The sequence below is a fragment of the Lithobates pipiens genome, unplaced genomic scaffold, assembly GCF_037356315.1.
Source record: "Lithobates pipiens isolate NorthernLeopardFrog02 unplaced genomic scaffold, aLitPip1_a1.2 Scaffold_13, whole genome shotgun sequence".
Taxonomy (NCBI): Eukaryota; Metazoa; Chordata; class Amphibia; order Anura; family Ranidae; genus Lithobates; species Lithobates pipiens.
The window spans coordinates 67572158-67596408 of record NW_027507718.1 but is presented as its reverse complement, the minus strand read 5'-3'; the positions used below and the strand labels follow the sequence as shown (position 1 = coordinate 67596408).

Below are 24251 nucleotides of genomic sequence, written 5' to 3'. Positions count from 1 at the left end.
GGGGCTAAACGCAGGTGTTAGCAGGTATCTGGACTGATCCCGCTAACAATGCGTTTTGGGAAACCTAAACTGCTGGCGACGTTAATATAGATCTGATCAGATACTATATTACTAAGGGAGGTGTATGCTTTGTGCGTGGGTGTTAGCGGTAATGGCACTAACCTGACGCTGCCTGGGGCGACGCAGACCCTATCTGACCCTCAAACTTATATCACCCGCCGGGTGATCAGGGGGTTAAACCTTTATTAGGTAATAAATGGCAGGTGCCCTGAAACTATAAAAAAATAACTAACCAACCAGCGTCACCTGTAACAGTTATATGGTGATCACTGGTGAAAGGGTTAACTAGGGGGCAATCAGGGGGCTTTATGCGGTAGTATATGGGGGTCCCTGGCGCTATAAAAAGCTGCGGCGAACCTAAATACCTACCTGCCTAACTAGCGTCACCTGTGACACTAATACAGCGATCAGAAAAATGATCGCTTATTAGGCTGGGTTCACACTGGAGCGATGCGGGAACGCCACGAATCCGCGGCGGGTTACCGCATCACATGCCTCACGGCGGCAGTTCACACTGCCCTATGCGAACTGCTGGGAGTGTCAGTGAAATGTTAATATAATAAGAAAATGCTAGTGCGCTCCACCTAAGATAACCTACAGGAAAGAAATAATGTATCTAGGAAGCAGCCAGCATAAAAAAGTGTTCTCTGCACCAGAATAGATATATAAATTAGTAAAAATGCGGCGCTACCAAAAATTGCTAAATAAAAATAGTGTATGATAATCTCAAATATATGTGAATCAAATAATATACACTAAATATAAATACAATAAGTAATGAATAAATATCAAAAAATGTAAACAAATATACGTGTATACAATAGACGTGCAAAGATAGTGAATAGAAATCCGTGACAAAATATTCAGACACCTAAACAGTCCACATAGACAATCCAGATGCAAACAAACATAATAGAATATCCAAAAAAATACTAGTGAAATATCGTGAAAAATAAATAAGTAGATTGATATTTAGTCCATAATTAAAGTGCATTAGTGACTGATGCCATTGCAAAAATTAATGGATAAAGTTCATGCAAAAAAATGTGATCAGACGATTCCCACACGTGCCAAATCACTGCAAGCTTCAGTGCTTAATGGGTGCACCACCTATTTCCCCCAGCCTCTCACCTCCAATAACTGGTATACAGGCACTGTATAAAGGGTAACTGCTGGCTTCTACTTTGTTCACCCTGCTTCACCGCTGATACTGTGAGGATATCTATTACTTGCCCTCCCAATAGCTCCAGGGTTTCCAGGCCATACAGGATAAAAAAACACAGAGGGCTCTCATGTGCAGTAACTTCGCTATTTTATTGAAAGACACAGTAAAATCCACACTTACATTTAAGATCTCAGCAAAATGTGCAGCAGACGCGGACTTCCGGTTTCGGCCGAAAACCGGAAGTGATGGGTCCGACACCGAATTCCTTCCCTGACGCGTTGCGTTACAGAACGTAACTTTTTCAAAGGGTAACAGGAAGTAGGTGTCATGGGTATTTATATACGACGAGCGCCGTCGCCATATTAACTCAGGGCGGCAGCGCTTTTTTTTAAAACAGTAATAGAGTGGCTATAGCATCCACAATCTATATATTCCAATAATATTACTAGTAGAAATGTTAAAACATAAACCAAATGTGTGGATCACTAGTTGGAGTGCATTAAATGATTAAAATAAATTGAATTTAAAATGACATAATAGTATATATGGATTCGAATAGAAAGAGCGGCATCTAGTGGTCAAATATAAAATTGCGCTTTAAATTACTAAGCTTGAATATATAACACCATAATAATAATACAAACTCAATAGGAAGAGCGACATCTAGCGATCAAATATAAAATTGCTCTTTAGATTGATATGCTTGAATCCAAAAAAGAGTATTGAAGGGAAAAAAAACCATAATGGTATAAACAGAGAGGGGTTATATTACTATTATCATTCAACATGATAAATGATCCTCTCTATTAGAACTAACTATATGAGAAGGAATATCTCAATATCATATCCATATCTCCAAAAAATAAATAGATAGATATATACATAAAAATCACTGTAAATATCATAAAGATAGAGAAATCACCATAATTTGTCATAAATGAACATAATTACATACAGTACCAGTAGATATGAACGCTAATATATATCATATATAGAAAAATCCTAAAACCAAATAAAATATCGATTTTTTTCTAAAATATGTATAAAATTCTCTTATTAAGATACTAAAAAAGGTTTAAAAATTAGAAATAAAACAATTGAGATCAAATTCAACATTGTGTCCTAGTGGTGTGAGGGTACGAAGTTCATGTATCCATCTAGACTCAGCTTGGCTGATTTTAATCACCTTATTAGCCCCTCTCCAATGAGGTATAAATTTTTGGATACCACAGATTTTAAGTGACGTGGGGTCTTTATTATGGAACTTAGTATAATGTTTGGATAAGCTATGTTTATCAAAACCTTTCTTTATGTTTTGAATGTGTTCCCTCAATCTTTTCCATAATTTTCTTTTTGTTCTACCTACATACTGGATCTTGCAGGGACATTCTAATAAATAAACCACCCCTTCCGTATAGCAGGTAATACAATCTTCAATAATGTATTCTTTTTCTGTCACTGAAGATCTAAATGACTTCTTTTTAATTTTTTCACTAATATGTCTGCAAGCGTAACATCTCTTGCACGGAAAAAAACCTTTTCCCTCAAAAAAGGAGAAAGGTTTCTTCGGAGGGTCAGGGACATTTTTTGCCAGACTATCTCTCAACGTTAGTGATTTTCTGTAAACAAATTTTGGGACTTCAGGTAAAATATTGGCAAGATGACGGTCAGTTTTGATAATCTCCCAATGTTTCTTTATTATTTTTTCAATTTGTTTATGTTGGATACTGAAATCCATAATAATGGGTACCAAATCTTGTTTCTCAGCGTTTGTTTTGCTATCCTGTATAAGTACCTCTCTATCCAGTGATGCTACGCTTTCTATTTGATCCTTAATAAAATCCCTATGGTAACCCTTTTGTATAAATCTCTCACCAATTAGATTGGCTTGCTCCAAAAAGATTGATTTATTGGAGCAATTACGTTTCAATCTGATTAGCTGTCCCTTGGGAATGTTATCCAACCATCTTCGATGATGACAGCTATCTATAGGGAGATAGCTATTTCTATCCACTGTTTTGAAATAGGTGCGGGTACTTAGTGAATTTCCATTTTTTTCAATCACTAGATCCAAGTAGGTTGCTTTTTCCTCGTTGATACTCCATACCAGTTTAATATTTTTTTGATTCATATTCAGATTGGAACAAAAGTCATTTAGACTATCTCTATCCCCTGACCAGATTAGAATATGAATGAATGAAATGTTAATGACACCCCCAGATCAGTTCGCATATCGCAGTGCGATCTGCAAACTCGGATCGCATGGTGTGAACACCCATGCCATCCGATTCTGCTGCGGACCAAAAAAAGGGTCCCGTGCGAATTTGCGGCGGGTGCGACGCAAATTCAGCCATACTATCTGTATGGCTGAACTCGAATCGCACAGAGATCGGATGTGATTTCCATTGCAGTGCGGTGCGAATCACATCCGTTCTCATAAACCGCTGCAATGTGAACCCAGCCTTAGTGACACTGGCGACGTTGGGTGATCACGGGGGTTAAACCTTTATTGGGGGGGGTTAGGGGGGTACCTTAGAACTAAAGGGGGCTAACCCTAACTGCCCTAACAGTTATTACAGTCACAAATGACACCAATGCAAAAAAAAATAAAAAATGCAATTGGTGTCACTGTGACTGGGGGGGCAGGGGTAATTGGGGGGGGTAATCGGGGGGTGAAGGGGGGGTGTGAGTGTGCCTGGCATGTTCTACTGTGTAGTGTCGTGTTGGTGCAACTCACCGATCCTCTCTCCTCGGTGCCGGAACAAAAAATATCGACACGGAGGAGAGATTACATCACTTCCTCTGCCTGTGTTTACATTACAGGAGTGGAAGTGATGTCACGCCTCACTTCCATTCGTCAGGAGCGATCGCGAGGGGGTGGCCATGAACGAATGGCCGCCCCCTCATCCTGGATCGCTCCTGTACGGATACCGACTGCCGCTGGCACCGGGGGGGGGGCCCGATCGTATATATACGCCCATATGCCTGCCCGTGCCATTCTGTCGACGTATATCGTCGTGCGGCGGTCGGCAAGTGGTTAAAGAGGAAGTAAACCCTGATGAGTTTACTTCCTCTTTAATTCCCTGCAAAGGCAAAGCATAATGGACTACTCGCATAGTAGTCCATTATGTGTCACTTACCTGACACAGGAGCCAGCGAAGTCACCGCTGTCCCCTGTAGTCCAGCGCATCCATCTTCTCGGTGGGTCTCGCCCCTCCGCTGCTGTCATTCGGCGAAGCCGCAATGACATCACTCCCGGGGCATGCGCACGGGAGCCGCCACGCGCGGCATATCGACATTGACCGCGGCGCGCTCAGTGCGCATGCGCTGTAGACAGCGGTACCTGTCTTTCGGTAAATATCTCCTAAACCGTGTAGGTTTGGGAGATATTTCTTGGACCTACAGGTAAGCCTTAATCTAGGCTTACCTGTAGGTCAAAGTGTGTTGTAAGGGTTTACAACCACTTTAATTCCCCTCATTTTCACACCAAAGTGTATCCTTTTGATCTAAAGGACAACTTGTTACAATGTTTATACTTAGCAGTGAAACTTAAAGTGGAGGGCCACCCTGAAAACAAAAAAAATATAAAAAAAAATAAAATGAAAAAAAAATTTTTTTTTACTTACCAGAAATGCCTGTTGCTAGGCACTTTCTCCTAATCTTCCTCTTCCTCCTCCGCGGAGATCTTCTGTCTTCTCTCTTCGTCGCGGCGTCTTCTGGGTAATGGGTCGCGCTGTGTTCTGGGAACTGTGTGTTCCAGAACACAGCGCGTCCCATTCAGAAAGCGCTGCGTGACTCGCGCATGCGCAGTAGCTGCGGGACTCGCGCATGCGCAGTAGGAAACGGGCAGTGAAGCCATAAAGCTCCACTGCCTGTTTCCCTTAGAGGGAATGGCGGCGCCGAGAGCCGAGGGTCGGGTCGGCCTCGGGCGGCCGACATCGCGGGCGCCCTGGACAGGTGAGTGTGTTTATTAAGTCAGCAGCTGCAGTGTTTGCAGCTGCTGACTTTTTTTTTTTTTTTTTTTTTAAACGGACCTCCTCTTTAAGTATTTGTGATTCTTGGCAGGCTCCCTGTTTTTTTTTTTTTCCTTTCTTTTGATGGCAATTGGCTTTAGCAGAGCAGAGAGAATTCTCTACATAGAAAGAATCAGGAAATAATCTTTTCAAGATTGTGATAACGATTCTTAGTGATTAATCGCGCAGCTCTACCCTCTTCCTTTTGTAGGAGGAAAAGAGCTTATCCGGATCTTCAGTCTGTTGGTTTGCAAACTCTGAAGCATTGAAGTACGCGGTAATATGCGTTTGTAAAATAGTACATGCATGTAAAAAAACTTTATGAACTTAAATTTAATAAACCTGAGCTAAATCAACTTTAGTTTTCTGTTAATTCTTTCAAACAATTTGCTAATCATGAGCATATCAAAGGGTAAGGAGCCATAAAAGTCTGGGCATACAGTTTATGTAAACACTGACTACTGCTAAGAAGTTGATGCATCACCCTGCCCTCTCCTGCCCCTGATGCTTAAAAGGGTAAGATGTGGTGCCAAGTGGGGTCGTTCAATAGCTGTTTAAATGAAAGTGGTAAAAAACCCAAAATGTAATATACTACAGCTTACCAGTCCTTTGATTTGGTGGCTGCATTAGCTTTTGTTTTTGGGCTTTATTCCTTTATTTCACCTTTTATTTTTTACCTATGTTTACCTATTATTTCCTTTATGATTTTTTTCCTTCAGATTTACCAAAACCATATAATATGGTCACTGTTAGATTTTAGGATTTTCAATAACTTTTTTGCAGATCTTTGAGAAATAGTAAACTAAACTGCCTCCACAGTGAAAACTGAAGGCTAGTACAAAATTTGCAAGAAGAATATCTCCAAATGGACTGAAAGGATATGTGTTAGTTGAATACTGGACCCCAGGATAGGCAAATGTCCAACTTTAAGAGGCAGCTCACTGTCCACCGGAGGTGTCCTATAGCAGAGGTCATCAACCATGTCCTCAGGGCCCACTTACAGGCCAGATATTACCTTGAGGAGATGCAGACTAGAATACTGCAATCACTGAGCAGCGAATTATATCACCTGTGATTTTTTTAGTTATCTTGCAAACCAGGCCTGTTAGTGGGTCCTGAGGACAGGCTTGATGACCATTGTCATATAGGCTCCCTGAAGTAATCTGGAGTGCAATAAAAATATAATTGTTCCACAAAACTTGAGGGAGTCCAGTAAGATTTTCTTTTTAATAATAAAAGATAAAACAGCCAAGGCATTTTTGGGGGCTCTTCATCCCAGCTTGAATGCTTATATACATTTACAGAAATACTGGACAATAGTTGCAAGTCTAACATGGAGTAAGATACTGCTTTGGGTCGTTAGAGACCACCCAGACTGACTCTTCCAAAGCACATCCAGTTGCCTCTCTGACTGCCCAAAGATTTATGGATGTTTCCCTTCCAAATGTTACTACATGTGTTTTCTTAATGTTTTTGAAAGTGGTTGAATCTATTTTGTTTCTCTTTCTTTTTTTTTTCAGACATGGCAGACAGCATACAATTGCTCCAACAAATGTTAACTTTCGTGCCAATATTTGGGCTCTGAAAACTGAAGGCTGCTCTCATATTCTGGTCACTACGGCTTGTGGATCACTGAGAGAGGAAATTCAACCTGGGGATGTTGTTTTAATTGACCAGTTTATTGACAGGTAAGTGTAGAAACTTAAAAAGATATGTTTTTTTTATTGCGTGTAGAAACTTGTTTACATTTATGTCCTGGCACCTGTAGAATTTAGGCTTGGTTCACATATATGCAAATTGTATGCGTTTTGAACCATATCCGACTCGCATAACATGTGAAATAACATTGATTTCCATTGAAGCGGTTCACATATATGCTTTGCATACACAGCATTTTCAAAGCACTGCGGTGCTGTTCAGGTTGCGAATTCCAGGCTCATTGAGTTTTATGGGAACACTTCTGTGTTAGTTGCGTTCAGGATTTCAGCATAGATTGCTCTCCTACTACAGGAGTTGACACCATTTATGTATTGGCCGGCACTGAAATCGCAGCTGTGACAAAAAGTCCTGAGCCTTGCAAATTTGCATTAGAAATGCAAAAAAAAAAAATGCACCTGAACAGCTGAACAAATGCTTTTTTTATTTGCAGGGAAAACAGATATACAATTCGCACCAGACATGTGTGAGCCCAGCCTTAGAAAATTGCACAGTATTTCTCTATCGTTCATTAATGGACACAGCAGCTCTTCTTGACCTTAGAGTTATATCGCCCTTTTAGGAGAAGACTAGGCAGAAAGTGTTAAAAACAGCAACACTTGCACAGTACCACCCAGGGGGTGGTCCTACTGGCTATTACCCCTCACACTGCATCCAGTAGCCCATTGGTCCTAGGAATTTTTCTTTTTTCTGCATTTTTGATTCCTGTGATCTACAATCAACAGCCGGGCTGGGTGACAGGCTGGATAATATAGATCCTTGTAGTCTCCTCAGCCTGGCCATTGATCGTGAGCAGGCCCTAGCTACGCGCTGGGTCAGCCACGACATACCCCGTCTAATCCAGGGGCGATCGGCGACCTATATGCTCCGGGGCACACGTATGACCAGGCTACTGCTGTCTGTGTCACAGTGTGCTGTGGCCGGCAGCCACCCTGTACTGCTCGGGTGATGGGTCTGTCTGTGGAATGCATTCAGCAGTCCCTGCAGGAGGGGTAAGTATGGTTCCACCTGTCTCGGCAGGATGGAGCAGCTGGGCATTCCCTTGGAGGTTGACTAGGGGGTCTCTCATTCTCCCTTTCTTCTCTTCCTGTCCCTTCCCTCCTCCCCATGCTATGCGCCGCTGTTTGACTGGGCACATGGAGGTGCGGTGAACGTACCTGGCCGGGGGTCCTCTGGGGGGGGGGGGGGCTCTGGGTCCTGGCAGTGGGCTAGCTGGATGTTGGGGGTCCGCTCGTCCTCTGTTTATGGGCCACTATGGGGTGTTCGTGCTGTGTGAGACATGTGGGGAGGCTGCTGCATGCACTGTGGCCATTTTCCTGGGGCTACAGCAATTTTTTTGTAGCCAGAGCCAGTTTTTTGCCTTCAGCCATATTCTAGTAGTTCAGAAGCGATTTTCTTGGTGCCCTTAGATGTTTTTGCTGAGGCGGCCGGCGCCCATTTTCTAAGTAGACTCAGGTAGTTTTGCCTCAAGCGCTGGGTGCTTGTTTCCTTCTAGAACAGAGCGCTTACCACACAGACATCTCATGGATGACACAGGGGAGAGCGGACAGCAGCAGCACAGCGCAGTACCTGGGTCAGGGTGGTGAGTCCTGTGGGGGGCCCCTCAGTCTGTGCAGCTAGGAGGGTGGACTTTTCTTGTGACTTGCCTTAGGTCCCTAAGTGGTGACAGGCGAGTGTGGGGCAGCATAGCATCAGAAGCTGGCACTTATTCTCAGACACCCCCGTTATTGCAACTGGTTGCCCTGCACCTGCGGTGCCTATGGACGCTCTGTCGGCAGTCCCAGAGGCCTTTGTTGCCAGGGTGGAAGTGGCGTGTGGGCGCAAGGGGGGTAAAAAACACCCTCTCCCCCTACCGTCTTCTGGGGAAAGCTCTGACTCAGACTCTGGCCCCGCTGTGACTGGCGGCCCCTGTTCTGATGTATCATAGGATCAGGACTGTTTGGACAGTGAGGATGACTCCGTGTCTGGGTCAGCGCAGGAAAAGGCACTAATTACAGTGGTGCGGGATACCCTAAAAATTGAGGATACGGCGGGGGCATCTACAGATGTATCAGTCCCTTTCGGGTCCCACAAGCCAGCCCGCACATCTAAGGTGTTTACTTACCCAACTTATTTTGATAAGTTTATTTACAAGGAATGGGGAAAACCGCAGTGGGCCTTTTCAGTCCCGAAACGCATGGCGGTGCGTTACCCCTTTGAGGAGAGTCTCCTGAAGAAATGGATATCTATTCCGATCGCTGACCCCTAGGTATGCAGGTTTAAATAAGGTAACCACGATTCTGGTGGAAGGGACTCCAGCTTTCAAGGACACTGCCGACAGAAGGGCCGAGGCGGTTGCCCGGTCCATGTTTACCATGGTGGGGTCAGCATTGAGGCCAGTGTTAGCAACGGCCCTGGTATCTCAGACGCTTATTGAAGGGGCTAAATTGTTGCACCGTGAATTGGAGAAGCAACAGGCTACCCCGGTCTGCGTGGAGCTGGCGGACCAATTGGTGCAGGGCCTTAAGTATGTCTGTGATGCGGCCTCCTTGCTCTCTAGAGCCTCAGTATCAGCAGTAGTGCTACGTCGCCTGATTTGGCTGAAATGCTGGTCTGCGGACCAGGCACCTAAGAAAGCACTGGTGGACTTACCCGTCCAGGGAGAGAGGCTATTTGAAGCCTCGCTGGATGACATTATTAAGAATGTTACTGGGGGTAAGTACGTTACTCCCACAGTCCAGAAAAGGAAAGGAGCCACGCCGTAGGCAAGGGCCCTCCATTTCCGCTCAGATGCACATTTTTCGTCCGCCCGGGTCGGCAGGTAAGCGTTCCCAGTCCAACAAGGTGCCTGCTGAGGGACAAAGGCATCCTGGTTTCGCAAGCAAAACAAGCCTGCGAGCAAATCTTTTACCGCATGGAGGCTTGCCCCGTCCGACTCTTGGGTGGGGGGGGGGGGTCATTTTCGGTAGTTTGCAGCCCGATGGACCGCCCTATTTTCCGACCAGTAGGTCTGCAAACTGGTTTCCTCAGGGTACAAAGATAGTTTCTTTCTTGTCTGTCAAACATATTTTTTTCCCTCCAACCTTCATCTTCTTCCGACTCATCAGGAGGCCCTGTTTGGGGCAGTACAGGACCTGCTGCTGTGCAGGGTGATAGTACCTGTACCAATGCAGGGAAAGTTTTCAGGGTTTCTACTCCAATCTGTTTGTAGTTCCAAAGAAGGAAGGGGTATGTCTGGTCCTGGACCTTAAGGCCCTCAACAGCTTTGTGAAAGTACAAAGGTTCAGGATGGAATCAGTTCGCTCAGTGGTCGCTGCACTCCATCTGGGATTTTCTGGCATCCCTGGACATCAAGGAAGCATATTTGCATGTCCCCATATGCATCAATTATCATTTGCAGTCGGGGACGAGCACTACCAATTTGTAGCTCTCCCTTTTGGCCTGGCGTTGGCACCGAGGGTCTTCACCAAGGGGCTAGCACCAATTTTGGCTTTGCTAAGGCAGCGAGGGATCGCAATCGTGGGTTACTTGGACGACCTCCTCCTGAGGACAGCTTCCGCCTCAGAATAAAGGGAGGATGTGGTAATCACCATGCAAACCCTTCGGGAGATTGGCTGGGTACTGAACCTACAGAAGTCGGCGTTGGTGCCAACTCAACACCTGGAGTACCTGGGCCTGCTTCTGGACTCCTCGGAGGTGAGAGTCTTTCTTTCTTCGGACAAACTGCAGACTCTTCAAGCTGCGGTGAAGTTGTTGGTGTCCCGCAGGTGGTCGTCGCTGTGTTTTTGCATTAGAGTCCTGGGTCTCATGGTAGCCACTTTCGAGGCGGTACCGTATGCTCAATTCCACACTACAGTCTTGCAAAAGGAGATCCTGTGAAGTTGGGACAAATCTCTGTTGTCCCTGGATTGTCAAATTCGAGTGAGCCAGCTAGTCAGGGATTCCCTGCTCTGGTGGCTGAGGTTGCTGGCTCTTCGGTCTGGGAAGTCGTTCCTTCCTCTTCACTGGACGGTGATCACAACGGATGCCAGCCTGACTGGTTGGGGGGGAGTTTGGGGCGTACAGTCAGCCAGGTGCACCCAGGAAGAATCTTGCCTGCCAGTCAACATGCTGGATCTTTGGGCAATCAGGCGGTGCCTCTCCACATGGTCACAGAGGCTAGAGGGTCGTCCAGTCAGGATCCAGTCAGACAACGCCACAGCGGGGGCATATGTCAACCATCAAGGAGGAACAATGAGCTTGGCTGCAGCACTGGAGGTCGCTCACATCCTGTGGTGGGCAGAGCGGCGCGTGCTGGCTCTGTCGGCTGTGTACATTCCGGGCGTAGAAAATTGGCAAGCGGACTACCTAAGTCGTCAGATGCTGGACCAAGGGGAATGGTCGCTACATCCGGATGTATTTTGTCTCCTTTGCCTAAGGTGGGGCACGCTAGATGTGGATCTCCTGGCTTCTTGACTCAATTGGAAGGTACAGAGGTTTGTGGCCAGGTCAAAGGATCTCTGGGCAGACATGGTAGATGCGTTATTGGCTCCATGGGGGCATTATCGACTGATTTATGCCTTTCCCCCACTCAAACTTTTACCACATCTGCTTTGCAGAGTGGAGGCCGAGGGGATTCCGGTAATTCTGATTTCCCCTTGGTACGCCAACATTGTGCGAATGGTGGCGGATGTTCCATGGCGACTGCCAATGCGAGAGGACCTTCTATTGCAAGGTCTAATATTTCATCCTGCTTTACCATCACTGGCTTTAACGGCATGGCTGTTGAAAGCCAGGTATGTGGAACGCCTACATCTCCATGTGTGAGGAGATTGGGTTGCGTCCACGTACATATTCAGTTTCCAGGATCCTGCTGTTTTTGCAGCGAGGAGTAGATCAGAAACTTGCATTAAGCACCATTAAGGGGCAGTTATCAGCTTTGGCTGTCTTTTTTCAGTGTCCCTTGACGACTCATTCATTAGTAAGTACATTTGTTGTGTAAGGCAGCGACCTGGTCGTCTGTTCACACTTTCACCAAATTTTACAAGGTTAATGTGAGCTCATCTTCGGATGCTTGGTTCGGCCACAAGGTTTTGCAGGCGGCTGTTTAAGGTTGCAACTTCTTGAGTGAAGTGCTTAAGCTGGTAATATAAATGAATTGCAGACACCCAGAGGTGCCTGAACATACTTGAACATTTCTTCTGGAGCTCTATGCAAGCTTTAAAACCCATAGCACTCAAATAGAAGCTTCAGTTTTAAAGTTGGTGCTTGTAGTTCAATTATTTCTAGCCTACTCCTATTAATCTGAACTAAAACTTACATTGTAAAGATCTCCACACATTCACTTCCTTGAATTCTCTGACACTTATTCACTCTACCCTGTGAGTAGGTACTGCCGTGTCACACATTTCATAAGAGCCTGCCTTCTGATCTCCAGAGGTCCTGAGAGGAGGAGGTTCAGGAATCGGTACAGGAATCACAGCTTGTATTGATGTACTAAGGGAAATGTAGTCTTTAGAAACGGAGTGGTGGTGGTGCCTCTAAAACAACTCGTATTCAGTTATGCAATGCTAACAGCACAGGTAAAGTTAAGAAACTATAGCAACCAGATTTTTTTTATTGGTTACATCACTGAAAGATGTATTGTGGTTGCTATGATTTCTATACTTTGCTCTTTCCTTTAATAAATACGTCTACAAATCTGTTTGCTGCCCCTTCAGCCGAAGATACGACTTCTAGTATTTCAAATAACCAGTAACCTTTTTTGACGACACACAGTTTGGCTCATGCAGTTGGTCAGTTGCATTTCCTAAAGCTTAATCTCTAGCAGCTCCTCAAATGATCTCGGAAACACTACTAATTTTTATGTATTAGTTCTTTGTACACGTGTTTCCATGAGAAATAGACGTTGCTCAGTTGCAGTAATTGGTGCAGAGAAGCATGAGTGAATAGTTCCTAAATAAGGTGAGAAATATAAGGGATTGATTTAAAAAAACAGTGAGCATACTGCAACTTTAAAAATAGAAAAAAAACCTGGAAAATTTATGAAGCCTAGCATTGTGCTAAAGGGGTTGTAAACACAAATGAAAAATAAAAAAATAAAAAAAATGTCATACTTACCTACACTGTGCAGTTCTATTTGCACAGTGTGGCCCCCGATCCTTGATTTCTTTGTTCCCCCGGCACTGCTTGTAGCTCCTCACCGCATCAAGTGTCCACGTTGGAGAAGGCTCTCCTAAGATGGACACCCGTGCATGCGTGCTCCCGAGTCCTGCATCTGTGTACATTCACACAGGATGCAGGACTCGGCCCTGCCCCCCGCCACTGCATCATTGGATTTGATTGACAGCAGTGGAAGCCAATGGCTGCGCTGCTATCAATCTATGTCTCCGCCGAGGTAACAAATTAGTTCAAATGAGTACAACAGGGTGCTAGGGGATTGCTCAGTGTGAGAAGTTTTTTCACCTTCATGCATAGGATGGATTTACAACCCCTTTAATAAATATTTTCCACTTTGCTTGCATCATTAATGGGGGTAAAAAAAGGTATGGGAGCCACATGATCTTATAAAATTATGTGACCAGGCTCTCCTGTTTTCTGAGTTATACAGAAAACAATCCAGCAGACACCATAGGCTTCACAATGCACTGTGCATTTTATGAATGACATATGGTGTGGAGTATCCACTAGCTCCTTACCTTTCTCACAGGTAATTGGACCTTCTTCTCAGTCCTCAACACTGCTATAAAAAGGAAATCTTGAAGTAGGACACTGCAATATCAAGGAGAAAAAAGCATTGAAAAGAAATCAGTGCTAAAAGTTAAGCCACAGAACAGTAGAAATGTAAGATATAGGGAAAAAATAACTAGTGTAGAAATATGATTTCTAAAAGTTAATCATATACCTTTTTAAAATTGTAACTGGGTAGTTAACATTTAATTCTAGCCAAATCATGTTTTGCTGTTTTGGAAACAGGGAAAATTTAGGACCTCAGTCAGGGTTTTATTATTGTCTGGGTCTTTGCTGGGTAGATATCCCCTCCTTTTCTTTCCAACCACCACAGGCTTTGAAGTGGACTGAGAAGTGAAGGTGACCCCCACGTTGAGAAAGGCCCTATCTCTATCACATCTCCCTGTTAGAGAAAGGTCCTTTGTCTGTGACCACCATCACTGGTACAGGACATAAAATAAATCCTTCCCAGATGGGACAAAGAACGCAATGAAAACTTGACAGAGCTTCTAACTTTTTTCCCATTTTGTCAAAAATTTGACATTTAATCATATAAACCAGTTCTACATGTTAAATCATTCAAATATAAATTTTCTTCAAGTTGTTATGCTGGTTAAAAATGAATGAAATAACTCATACTATCCACTAGGTGTCACCATTGTAAAATACTTTGTAAGCTGATGTTATGTTGGCAAAGTCAAACATTATTAGAACAGTGTAATTTTCCTGTAAACTACGTTTAGGTGTCCGTTTATGAAGCAGTAATCAGTGGGGATCCAGAAGATCGCCGCTGATCACAGCCCATAAACAGTTTATAAACCAGAGATAATCAGGGGGAGAAGTGTTTGAACTTGTTCTCCCACCAATTATCCCCGCACACTGAGAATCCTCATTGAATGACACAGTAACGGCCAGTTTATGAAGCTGGGATCTCAGCGCTTCACTGGCGATCTGTGTCAGAATTCACACTCCCCGATTCACCAGCTCAGAGGTGGAGAATCGGGGAGTGAAGAGAGAATGTGGGGGGATCTGAGGAGGAAAGAGGAAGATAATTAACTTCCTTATGCCTCGTTCAGACCCCCCAACACTGTAACCATGTCCCCCGGTCATATTTATGTGTATACATATATATATACATACATACACACATATATATATAATGTGTATATGTGTGTGTGTGTGTATATATATATATGTGTGTGTGTATATACATGTATATATAATGTGTGTATACATGTATATATTATGTAGGGGGATGCTTTATTTTACTAACATTAATCACACCGTGTGTCAGTGTATTGAGCTGTGATAATTTATCACTGCTTAATAAATTGACATCTCTGTGTATCGGTGAATTTCTAGTACTGTAATCTCGTAAAGTCTCAAGAGATTCCAGTATTAGGAGCCGTTCTCCAGTGTTAGAAGCGTTTGTAGATCGCTTCACTCCTCCAAGGGTGAAGTGATCTACTCCGCTTTATAAACTGGCATACAGAGGAGAAAGATCTCCTCTGTGAATGCCGGAGAATGAAGCAGTGAATAGATTTCACTGCTTCATAAAAGGACACCTTAAAGCGGTAGTAAACCCGCTAATGTTTTTTTTTATTTTTTTACCACCTGCAAAGCAAAAGGCCGAGTCCGGCCACTGCCGGACTTTCAGCCGAGAATCCCCTTGTGCGCATGCGCAGCTGCAGTCAGCGGCACATACCGAGGGGAATATCTCCTTATTATAGGCTTTCCTGTAGGTAAAAGTAAACAAAATGAGTATACAACATCTTTAACCAATGACCTAATGGATTCTATCCAGTATTGAAAGGTAGCTTTTTTTTTTTTTTTTTGGGCCATTTCAGACTATTACACTCAGGTGTGTTGCATTAACACATGTTGTGTTAGCCCCTGTACACACGGTCAGACATTCCGACGGAAAATGACCAATCGGACCGTGTTGCCGGATAATCCGACCGTGTGTGGGCTCCATCGGACTGTTTCCGTCAGAATATCCGACCGACAAAGTTTTAGAGCTGGGCTATGAAATTTTCCAACAACATGATCCGATCGGACTTTGTCGGATCGTTTGTAGAGAATTCCAATCGGTCAAAGTGGCACGTATGCTCAGATCAAATTACGAGACCAAAGATATTGACTACTAGCCTGAACGTAGTCCCGTCGTAACAAAATAACGTCATCACGCTCTGAACGATCGGATTTTCTGACAACTTTGTCCGACCGCGTGTATGCAACACCAGTTTCGGACAAAATCCAACGGATTTGGTTGTCGGAATGTCCAACCATGTGTACAAGGGCTTAGGCAATCTGTTCATATGAATAAGCTGCCAGAGCAGCAAATTGCCTAAATAACAGAGCAAAGCAGAGCACTACAACACAGAGTAATTCTGAAAAACCCCTAGAAAATTAATAATCAAACTTGGAGTCATTTCACAATAATCATCTAAATCATCACTAAAATAGCTCACCAGTCCACTTAGCCCCATTGGCTACTATTACATGACAAAGTAATAGCACTTAGTCATATGACTGGCATTAAAGGGATCCTGAATTAGGTTGAACTTACACTACAGATCTTGGGCCGCTAACGACTGTCAGAACACCTCATCTGTACAATTAAAGGACATTAGCACAGGGTGCATTGCATTAGAGTGCTGTTTGCAAAAGGTCTATCTTGTATGCAATCTATAGGCAAAATATGTAAAACTATAAAAGAAATGTGTGGTACTGGCTTTCTTATGATGACACTACAGTATTACGTTGCTATTACAAAGGTTGGCAAAGTTATTTGCAATTGAAAGAAGGGAGGATGGCATGGGACTTCATTGGTTTTCTTTTTTCGGCTTGCTTTCTTTTATTCTCACCTGCTGATCCAGCCAGTAAGTCTGTTGTTTTCAGTAGAACAAGCTGTGCTGCAGATGTAGCAGTTAAGGGGTCAAGACAAACACACTGACAGATGTTCTTACACTGCTCTAATTACAGCTTTAATTTAACTGTTTGCTGTAACTGCAAAAAAAGTGCTAGCTGGAGTTTAACTCTTATTTAGTGTAAATCTACTAGTATATTGAGCACTACCCTCCCAGACACACAATGCTGTTGTTGAAAAGTGTCTCTGTGCTCCTTAATCCAGAGTCTAGGCACTCTAATACAGGAGTTGTGTTACTGGACCGCTCACCAGGTGAAAACAGAGGGGGAAAAAGCCTAACTAAAGGAAAGTAATGCAGCCACCACATCTATCACATTTTTGGTTTTGTGTTCAATTCCACTTTGTTTTCCAGAACATTTACAATCAAGATATACCATGATACCTGATGAAGCTACACTACTCATGCACAGTGGGCTCTACACAACCTCAAAGACTCCTTGGATACATGACATGACTAATCCCAGGAGGCATCAGGCAGGGGAAGAGGGAGGCATTCCAACCTAGGATAGTAATGCAAAAAATGCAGGTTGCAATCCACAGAAAAAGGCATCCCCTTTAAACAAAAAACAAAAAGCCAGATCTTCATTGGGTCAGTTGATACATTTTATTGTACTTTGAGCAGGCTCAGCAAACAGTCATTGTTTAGCACTGTGTATAGCAGGAAACGGAGCCTGAGCATATAAAATCTGTGCATAGAAACAATATCTTTATTAGCCACTTTAACATCTTTAAAACCATCCTATAGCAGTTTTACTGCTAAAGGGGGGCCGCTGTGCGCAGGATCACGTGTGTATGTATGTATATATATATATATATATATATATATATATATATATATATATATATATATATATATATATATATATATATGATCCTGCATTTCCACGTAACAGTCGCAAATGCGTGCCACCCACAGTAAAAAGACCTAGGCTTATGACATCATGCATAGCTCTCTCTCACTCTCGTGAGAGTTTGACGGGAAGGGAGGGGGGGTGAGTCATAAGGAGGCCAATGAGAGCTGCAGAGCTGGAGGTGTGTGTCTGTGTAAATCCAGGAAGTGAACAGGCAGTAGCTTCAGCTGCCCACAGTTCAAATGATTGCAGCCAGACTTGGTGGAGGGAGATTTCTGCAGCACAGTACAGAATCACAGTATATATATATATATATATATATATATATATATATATATATATATATATATATATATATATATATATATATATATATATATATATATATATATATATATATATATATATATATATATATATATATATGCAAAGTGGTTGGAGGGAAGCTTCAGAATGGCAAAGATGTTTTATTACAAATTGTGTGAGCACACTGCAGTTCCTCTTTAAAACCAGGCCAATTCTAACACTTTTTGTTTACATTTAAAAATCTGTAATTTTTTTTTATAGAAAATTACTTAAACGCTAACATCATACATATTTAGCATATATATAAGCAGAGGCCCTAGAAAATAAAATTGTGGGTGTGGCAATTTTTTTATATCACACGGTATTTGCACAGTGATTTTTTTCAAATGCATTTAAAAAAAAAAAACACTGTTGATTTTTAAGGCACAAAAGCACAATGCAATTGTTTTAGCACTCGTTTTAAAAAAAATAAAGGATGATAGTTTAACCCACGTAAGAAGATACCTAGCATGTCTTGCTTTAAAATTGTGCACGCTCGTAGAATGGTGAAAAACTGTGGTACTTAGAAATCTCCATAGGCAATGTTTTAAAAGCCTTTACAGGTTATCAGTTTGGAGTTACACAGGAGGTCTGGTGCTAGAATCATTTCTCCCACTGTAGCGTTTACAATGATGCCTCATGTGTGGTGACAGGTCCTCTACAGAGAGATCTGGGGTCTATTGGGCCTCCGATTTCTCCTCTGCTCTTTAGAGGACAGGAGAGCCTAGAGAGAGCAGAAAGTGGTGGGAGGGGGCAACACCTCCTGCCACTTTAAAAGTGATCCAGCAGCTAATTAGCTATTAGGATCTATTTGACCAAACGGAGAACTGCTGGCTGAACAAAAAAATACCAGGTCGATGCCTGTAGCTGCAGGCATCAAGCTGGTATAAAACTTCAAACAGATGACGTATATGTACATATTGCGGTCTGGAAGTTGTTAGATATTAACCACTTGGCGCCCATACTACGTCTATTGACGTCATGGGCTTTTGGTGGTTATATCTGAATGATGCCTGAGGCCGCAGACATCATTCAGATATTTCCGTTTTCCGGCGGCGATTCCCTGCACTATAAGAACGATCATAGCGGCTGTTCCGCCGCTTCATCGTTCTTCTGGGTGGCGGGAGGGGACGCCCCCCGCTGTCCTCGGGTGCTTGTACCGACTCACCGTTTCCATCGGTGAGTCGGTCACAGGACCGGCCGGCCCCAGCAAGTTACCATAGAGATTTCCGGAGGACCAGATCATCCCCGGAGTCTCTATGATCGTTCGGAGGCTCTGTATTCAAATTAACGGCGCCGATCTGGCTAGGAAGCCAGGATCGTTTTTTTTTTATTATTCTTCCCAGCCTAGAGGTGAGATATGGGGTCTTATTGACCCCATATCTCACTGTAAATAGGTCCGATCGTGCCATATTCCTATTACAAGGGATGTTTACATTCCTTGTAATAGGAATAAAAGTCATACATTTTTTTTTTTTTTTTTAAGTGTAAAACTAAAAAAAATCAAAATTAAATTAACAATTAAAAAAAAAAAAAAAAAAATGTAAAGCGCCCCTGTCCCCGTGAGCTCACACAGAAGCGAACACATATGTAAGTCCCGCCCACATATGAAAACCGCGTTGAAACCACACATGTGAGGTATCGCCGCGAACGTTAGAGCGAGAGAAATAATTCTAGCCCTAGACCTCCTCTGTAACCCAAAATATGTAACCAGTAAAAAAATTTAAAGCGTCGCCTATGGGGATTTTTAAATACCAAAGTTTGGTGCCATTCCATGAGCGCGTGCAATTTTGAAGTGTGACATGTTGGGTATCTATTTACTCGGCGTGTCCTCCTCTTTCACATTATGCAAACAAATTGGGCTAACTTTACTTTTTTTTTTTTTTTTTTTTTTTTTTAAGCATGAAACTGTTTTTTTTTCTGAAAAAAACGTGTTCGAAAAATTGCTGCGCAAATACCGTGCAAGATAAAAAGTTGCAACGAGCGCCATTGTATTCTCTAGGTTCTTTGCTAAAAAAACATATATAATGTTTGGGGGTTCTATGTAATTTTCTATAAAAAAAAAATAGGAATTTTACATGTAGGAGAGAAATGTCAGAATTGGCCTGGGCGTGAAGTGGTTAAACATACATTGATAAAAATATTTACATGATACTGACATGAAAAGCAATATTTATAATACTAATTGAAATACTATACATTTCCTTTAAGGGGAAATGTATTTACTGTATCAATGTAACACTTGCTAATGAAAAAAGTATGTATAATCATTATGCCTGCCTGATTTCCTCTGTCTAAAGCATGCCTGGACTTGTCTCTTCTGACAGAAGAGAAGCCAGTTCCAGGGAGGGGACACTGTACAACTGATGCTGTGTCAGCTATCTCTTAAACTGCAATAAAAGAGTAATGTATGAAAGTACAAGACTGGCATTCATATCACACTCTGTTTATGTATTTAAAGTTAACACTATAGGATCAGTTCACAAAAGCATAACTCCTATGTTATTTTCATTACCTATTTTCATTTGCATTTCTGTTCTAAAAATGGATTTTAAATAAACTGCATGCATTTTATCAATTTTGCAGATTTTTGCCTATAAAAACAAATTCAAAGACAATTGGATGAGATACAGTTCTTGTCTACCAAGGTACATTTATATATAGTCAGGTCCATAAATATTGGGACATCGACACAATTCTAGTCTTTTTGGCTCTATACGCCACCACAAAGGATTTGAAATGAATTTAACATGATGTGCTTTAACTGCAGACTTACAGCTTTAATTTGAGGGTATTTACATCCAAATCATGTGAATGGTGTAGGAATTACAACAGTTTGTATATGTGCCTCCCTCTTTTTAAGGGACCAAAAGGAATGGGACAGATTAACAATCATCCATCAAACTTTCACTTTTTAATACTTGGTTGCAAATCCTTTGCAGTCAATTACAGCCTGAAGTCTGAAACGTATAGACAACACCAGGCACTGGGTTTCATCCCTGGTAATGCTCTGCCAGGCCTCTACTGCAACTGTCTTCAGTTCCTGCTTGTTCTTTGGGCATTTTCCCTTCCTTCAGTTTTGTCTTCAGCATGTGTCTCTTGATTGTTGACTTTGACACACATACACCTGCCTCCTGGAGAGTGTTCTTGATCTGGCCAACTGTTGTGAAGGGTGTTTTCTTCACCAGGGAAATAATTATTCGGTCATCCACCACAGTTGTTTTCTGTGGTCTTCTGGGTCATTCTTTCTTTTTAAGGATGTCCCAAACAGTTGATTTGGCCACACCTAATGTTCTTACTATTTCTCTGATGGGTTTGTTTTTTTTTTTTCAGCCTAATGATGGCTTGCTTCACTGATAGTGACAGCTCTTTGGATCTCATATTAAGAGTTGACAGCAACAGATTCCAAATGCAAATAGCACACTTGAAGTGAATTCTGGACCTTTTATCTGCTCCTTGTAAATGGGATAATGAAGGAATAACACACACCTGGCCATGGAACAGCTGAGCAGCCGATTGTCCCATTACTTTTGGTCCCTTAAAAAGTGGGAGGCACATATACAAACTTGTAATTCCTACACCGTTCACCTGATTTGGATGTAAATACCCTCAAATTAAAGCTGAAAGTCTGCAGGTAAAGCACACATTTTCTTTGTTTCATTTCAAATCCATTGTGGTGGTGTATAGAGCCAAAAAGATTAGAATTGTGTCGATATCCCAATATTCATGGACCTGACTGTATGTTCTGGTACTCAAGGGATTAAAACAAGATCATAACTGCAGTATCGTGCTTAAAGGGGTTGTAAACCCTCATGGTTTTTCACCTTAATGCATTCTGTGCATTAAGGTGATAAACCTTCTGTAGTGCTGCAATGCTTTAATGTGAAAGTGATCTTCCACAGCAGGGGTCTCCAAAATTTTTTTAACCACTTCGCGCTGGGAGGGCATCCTGGGACGGCCTCGACTTTCCGGGGCTATATCTAAATGATGCCTGAGGTTACAGACATCATTCGGATATCGGCATTTTCAGCCGTCGATTCCCTGCACCATAAGAAGGTTCATAGCGGCTGTTCCACCGCTTGATCATTCTTACAGGCGGCGGGAGGGGGGGCGTCCCCTCCCGCCGCCTGTAAGAACGATCAAGTGGCAGAACAGCCGCTATGATCCTTCTTATGGTGCAGGGAATCGACGGCTGAAAATGCTGATATCCGAATGATGTCCGGTGCTTCTACCAACTCACCGCGATGTTATGACGTCATGCCCGGCCTCTGCATTCAAATAACGGCGCCGCCTCGGCTGGGAAGCCGTGATCGTTTTATTTATTTTTTATTTTGGGCTTCCCAGCCTAGAGGTGAGATATGGGGTCTTATTGACCCCCATATCTCACTGTAAATAGGTCCGATCACACCATATTCCTATTACAAGGGATGTTTACATTCCTTGTAATAGGAAGAATAAAAGTAATCAAATCTATTTATCTTTAAAGTGTCAAACTAAAAAAATAAAAGTAAAATTAACAATAATAAAAAAATTTTTTAAAGCGCCCCTGTCCCCGTGAGCTTGTACGCAGAAGCGAACGCATACGTAAGTCCCGCCCACATATGAAAACGGTGTGCAAACCACACATGAGGTATCGCCGCGAACGTTAGAGTGAGAGCAATAATTCTAGCCCTAGACCTCCTCTGTAACGCAAAACATGTAACCAGTAAAAAAATGTAAATCGTCACCTGTGGGGATTTTTAAATACCAAAGTTTGGAGCCATTCCACGAGCCTGTGCAATTTTGAAGCGTGACATGTTGGGTATCTATTTACTTCATCTTTCACATTATGCAAACAAATTGGGCTAACTTTACTGTTTTTTTTTTTTTTAAAGCATGAAACTTTTTTTTCGGAAAAAAAATGTCTGAAAAATTGCCGCACAAATACCGTGCGAGATAAAAAGTTGCAACAACCGCCATTGTATTCTCTAGGGTCTTTGCTAAAAAAACATATATAATGTTTGGGGGTTCTATGTAATTTTCTAGCAAAAAAATTATGAATTTTACATGTAGGAGAGAAATTTCAGAATTGGCCTGGGTGCGAAGTGGTTAAATGGTTTACTGTGCTTCAGACTTTAGGGGGGGAGGGGGGGGCTGGACTATGGTCAGTGCTGTGGTCAGTAGGCGGAGGAATTTTGCCTCCTAATAGATATTGGTGATAGGAATAATGCTGTATCATTGAGGTCAGTGTAATGCCCCATCATTGGTGTCAGTAGGAGGAATAATGCCCCATAGCTGGTGTCAGTGGGGAGGATAGTGTCCCACTGTTGGTGTTAGTGGGAAGAATAGTGCCCTATCATTAGTGTCAGTGGGTGGAATAGTGATCCATAATTGGTGTCAGTGGAAGCAATAGTGCCCCATTGTTTGTGTCAGTGGAAGGGATAGTGTCCCATTGTTGGTGTCAGTGGAAGAAATATTGCCCCATTGGTATCAGTGGAAGGAATAGTGACCAATCATTATTGTCAATTAACGGAAATAAGGTTTCAACATTTATATCAGTGGGTGTAATAGGATTTTAGATCTGTAGGAGGAATCTCCAAGGACCGTATAAAGGCAGGCAAAAGGCTGCAGTTTGGAAACCACTGCTCTATAGCCACAGGATCATGTTCATGGAACTGTGAAGGTACCCTCATTTCTCCCCTTTCCCCATCGTTCAATCATTGAACCCTAAAACGCTCTGCTCTTAGCATTAATGGGTTTAGAGTTGTTAGAATTCCAGCTAGAATATCTTAGTAAGCTGATTAAGCACAGTCTTGGGCTTGATTAGCTTTAGCAGAGGGCAGGGGAGACAATAGAGGTGTAGTAGACCCCTGATTTGTCCAAAGAGAGAACCTGTCAATGCTGTCACATAGAGGGCTTGTTGGCTCCCTTGTGATAGCAAAAAATCTAAATGTTAAGTGTTAAAAATGTAAATTGTTATAATATAAAATTAACAAATAAAAAATAAAAGCAACCCTGGTGCCCTGCACATACACATGACTGCAAACACGCATGTAAGGCCTGCTTGTGTATGCAAGCAGTGGTTGCACAACACATATTGCTGTAAACTATAAACAGATGACCTGTAGAGTCTTTTAACCACTTCACCCCCGGAAGAATTTACCCCTTTCCTAACCAGAGCACTTTTTGCTATTCGGCACTGCGTCACTTTAACTGACAATTGCGCAGTCGTGCGACGTGCATCCCAAACAAAATCAACATCCTTTTTTCCTCCCACAAATAGAGCTTTCTTTTGGTGGTATTTGATCACCTCTGCATTTTTTTCCCCTCAGTTTAGGCCGATACGTATTCTACATATTTTTGGTAACAAAAAATCGCAATAAGCGTTTATCGATTGGTTTGTGCAAATGTTATAGTGTTTACAAAATAGGGGATAGTTTTATAGCATTTTTATATAAAAAATTTTTTTCCAATAATGGCGGTGATCAGCGATTTTTATCGTGACT

At 42.6% G+C, this 24251-nt stretch overlaps 1 protein-coding gene across 6 annotated transcripts in view; it reads left to right on the top strand.

Moving 5' to 3' along the window:
- Positions 1-24251, top strand: part of MTAP (methylthioadenosine phosphorylase) — an 83216-nt gene that overhangs the window by 15846 nt on the left and 43119 nt on the right. For all 6 annotated transcript variants that reach the window (XR_013272167.1, XR_013272166.1, XR_013272165.1 and 3 more), the window contains one exon: positions 6759-6926. Coding sequence is in view for 3 of the 6 variants with exons in the window: in XM_077475162.1 (XP_077331288.1) it covers positions 6759-6926 (168 nt within the window). In the remaining 3 variants the exon portion in view is untranslated. The remainder of the gene's footprint in view (positions 1-6758; positions 6927-24251) is intronic.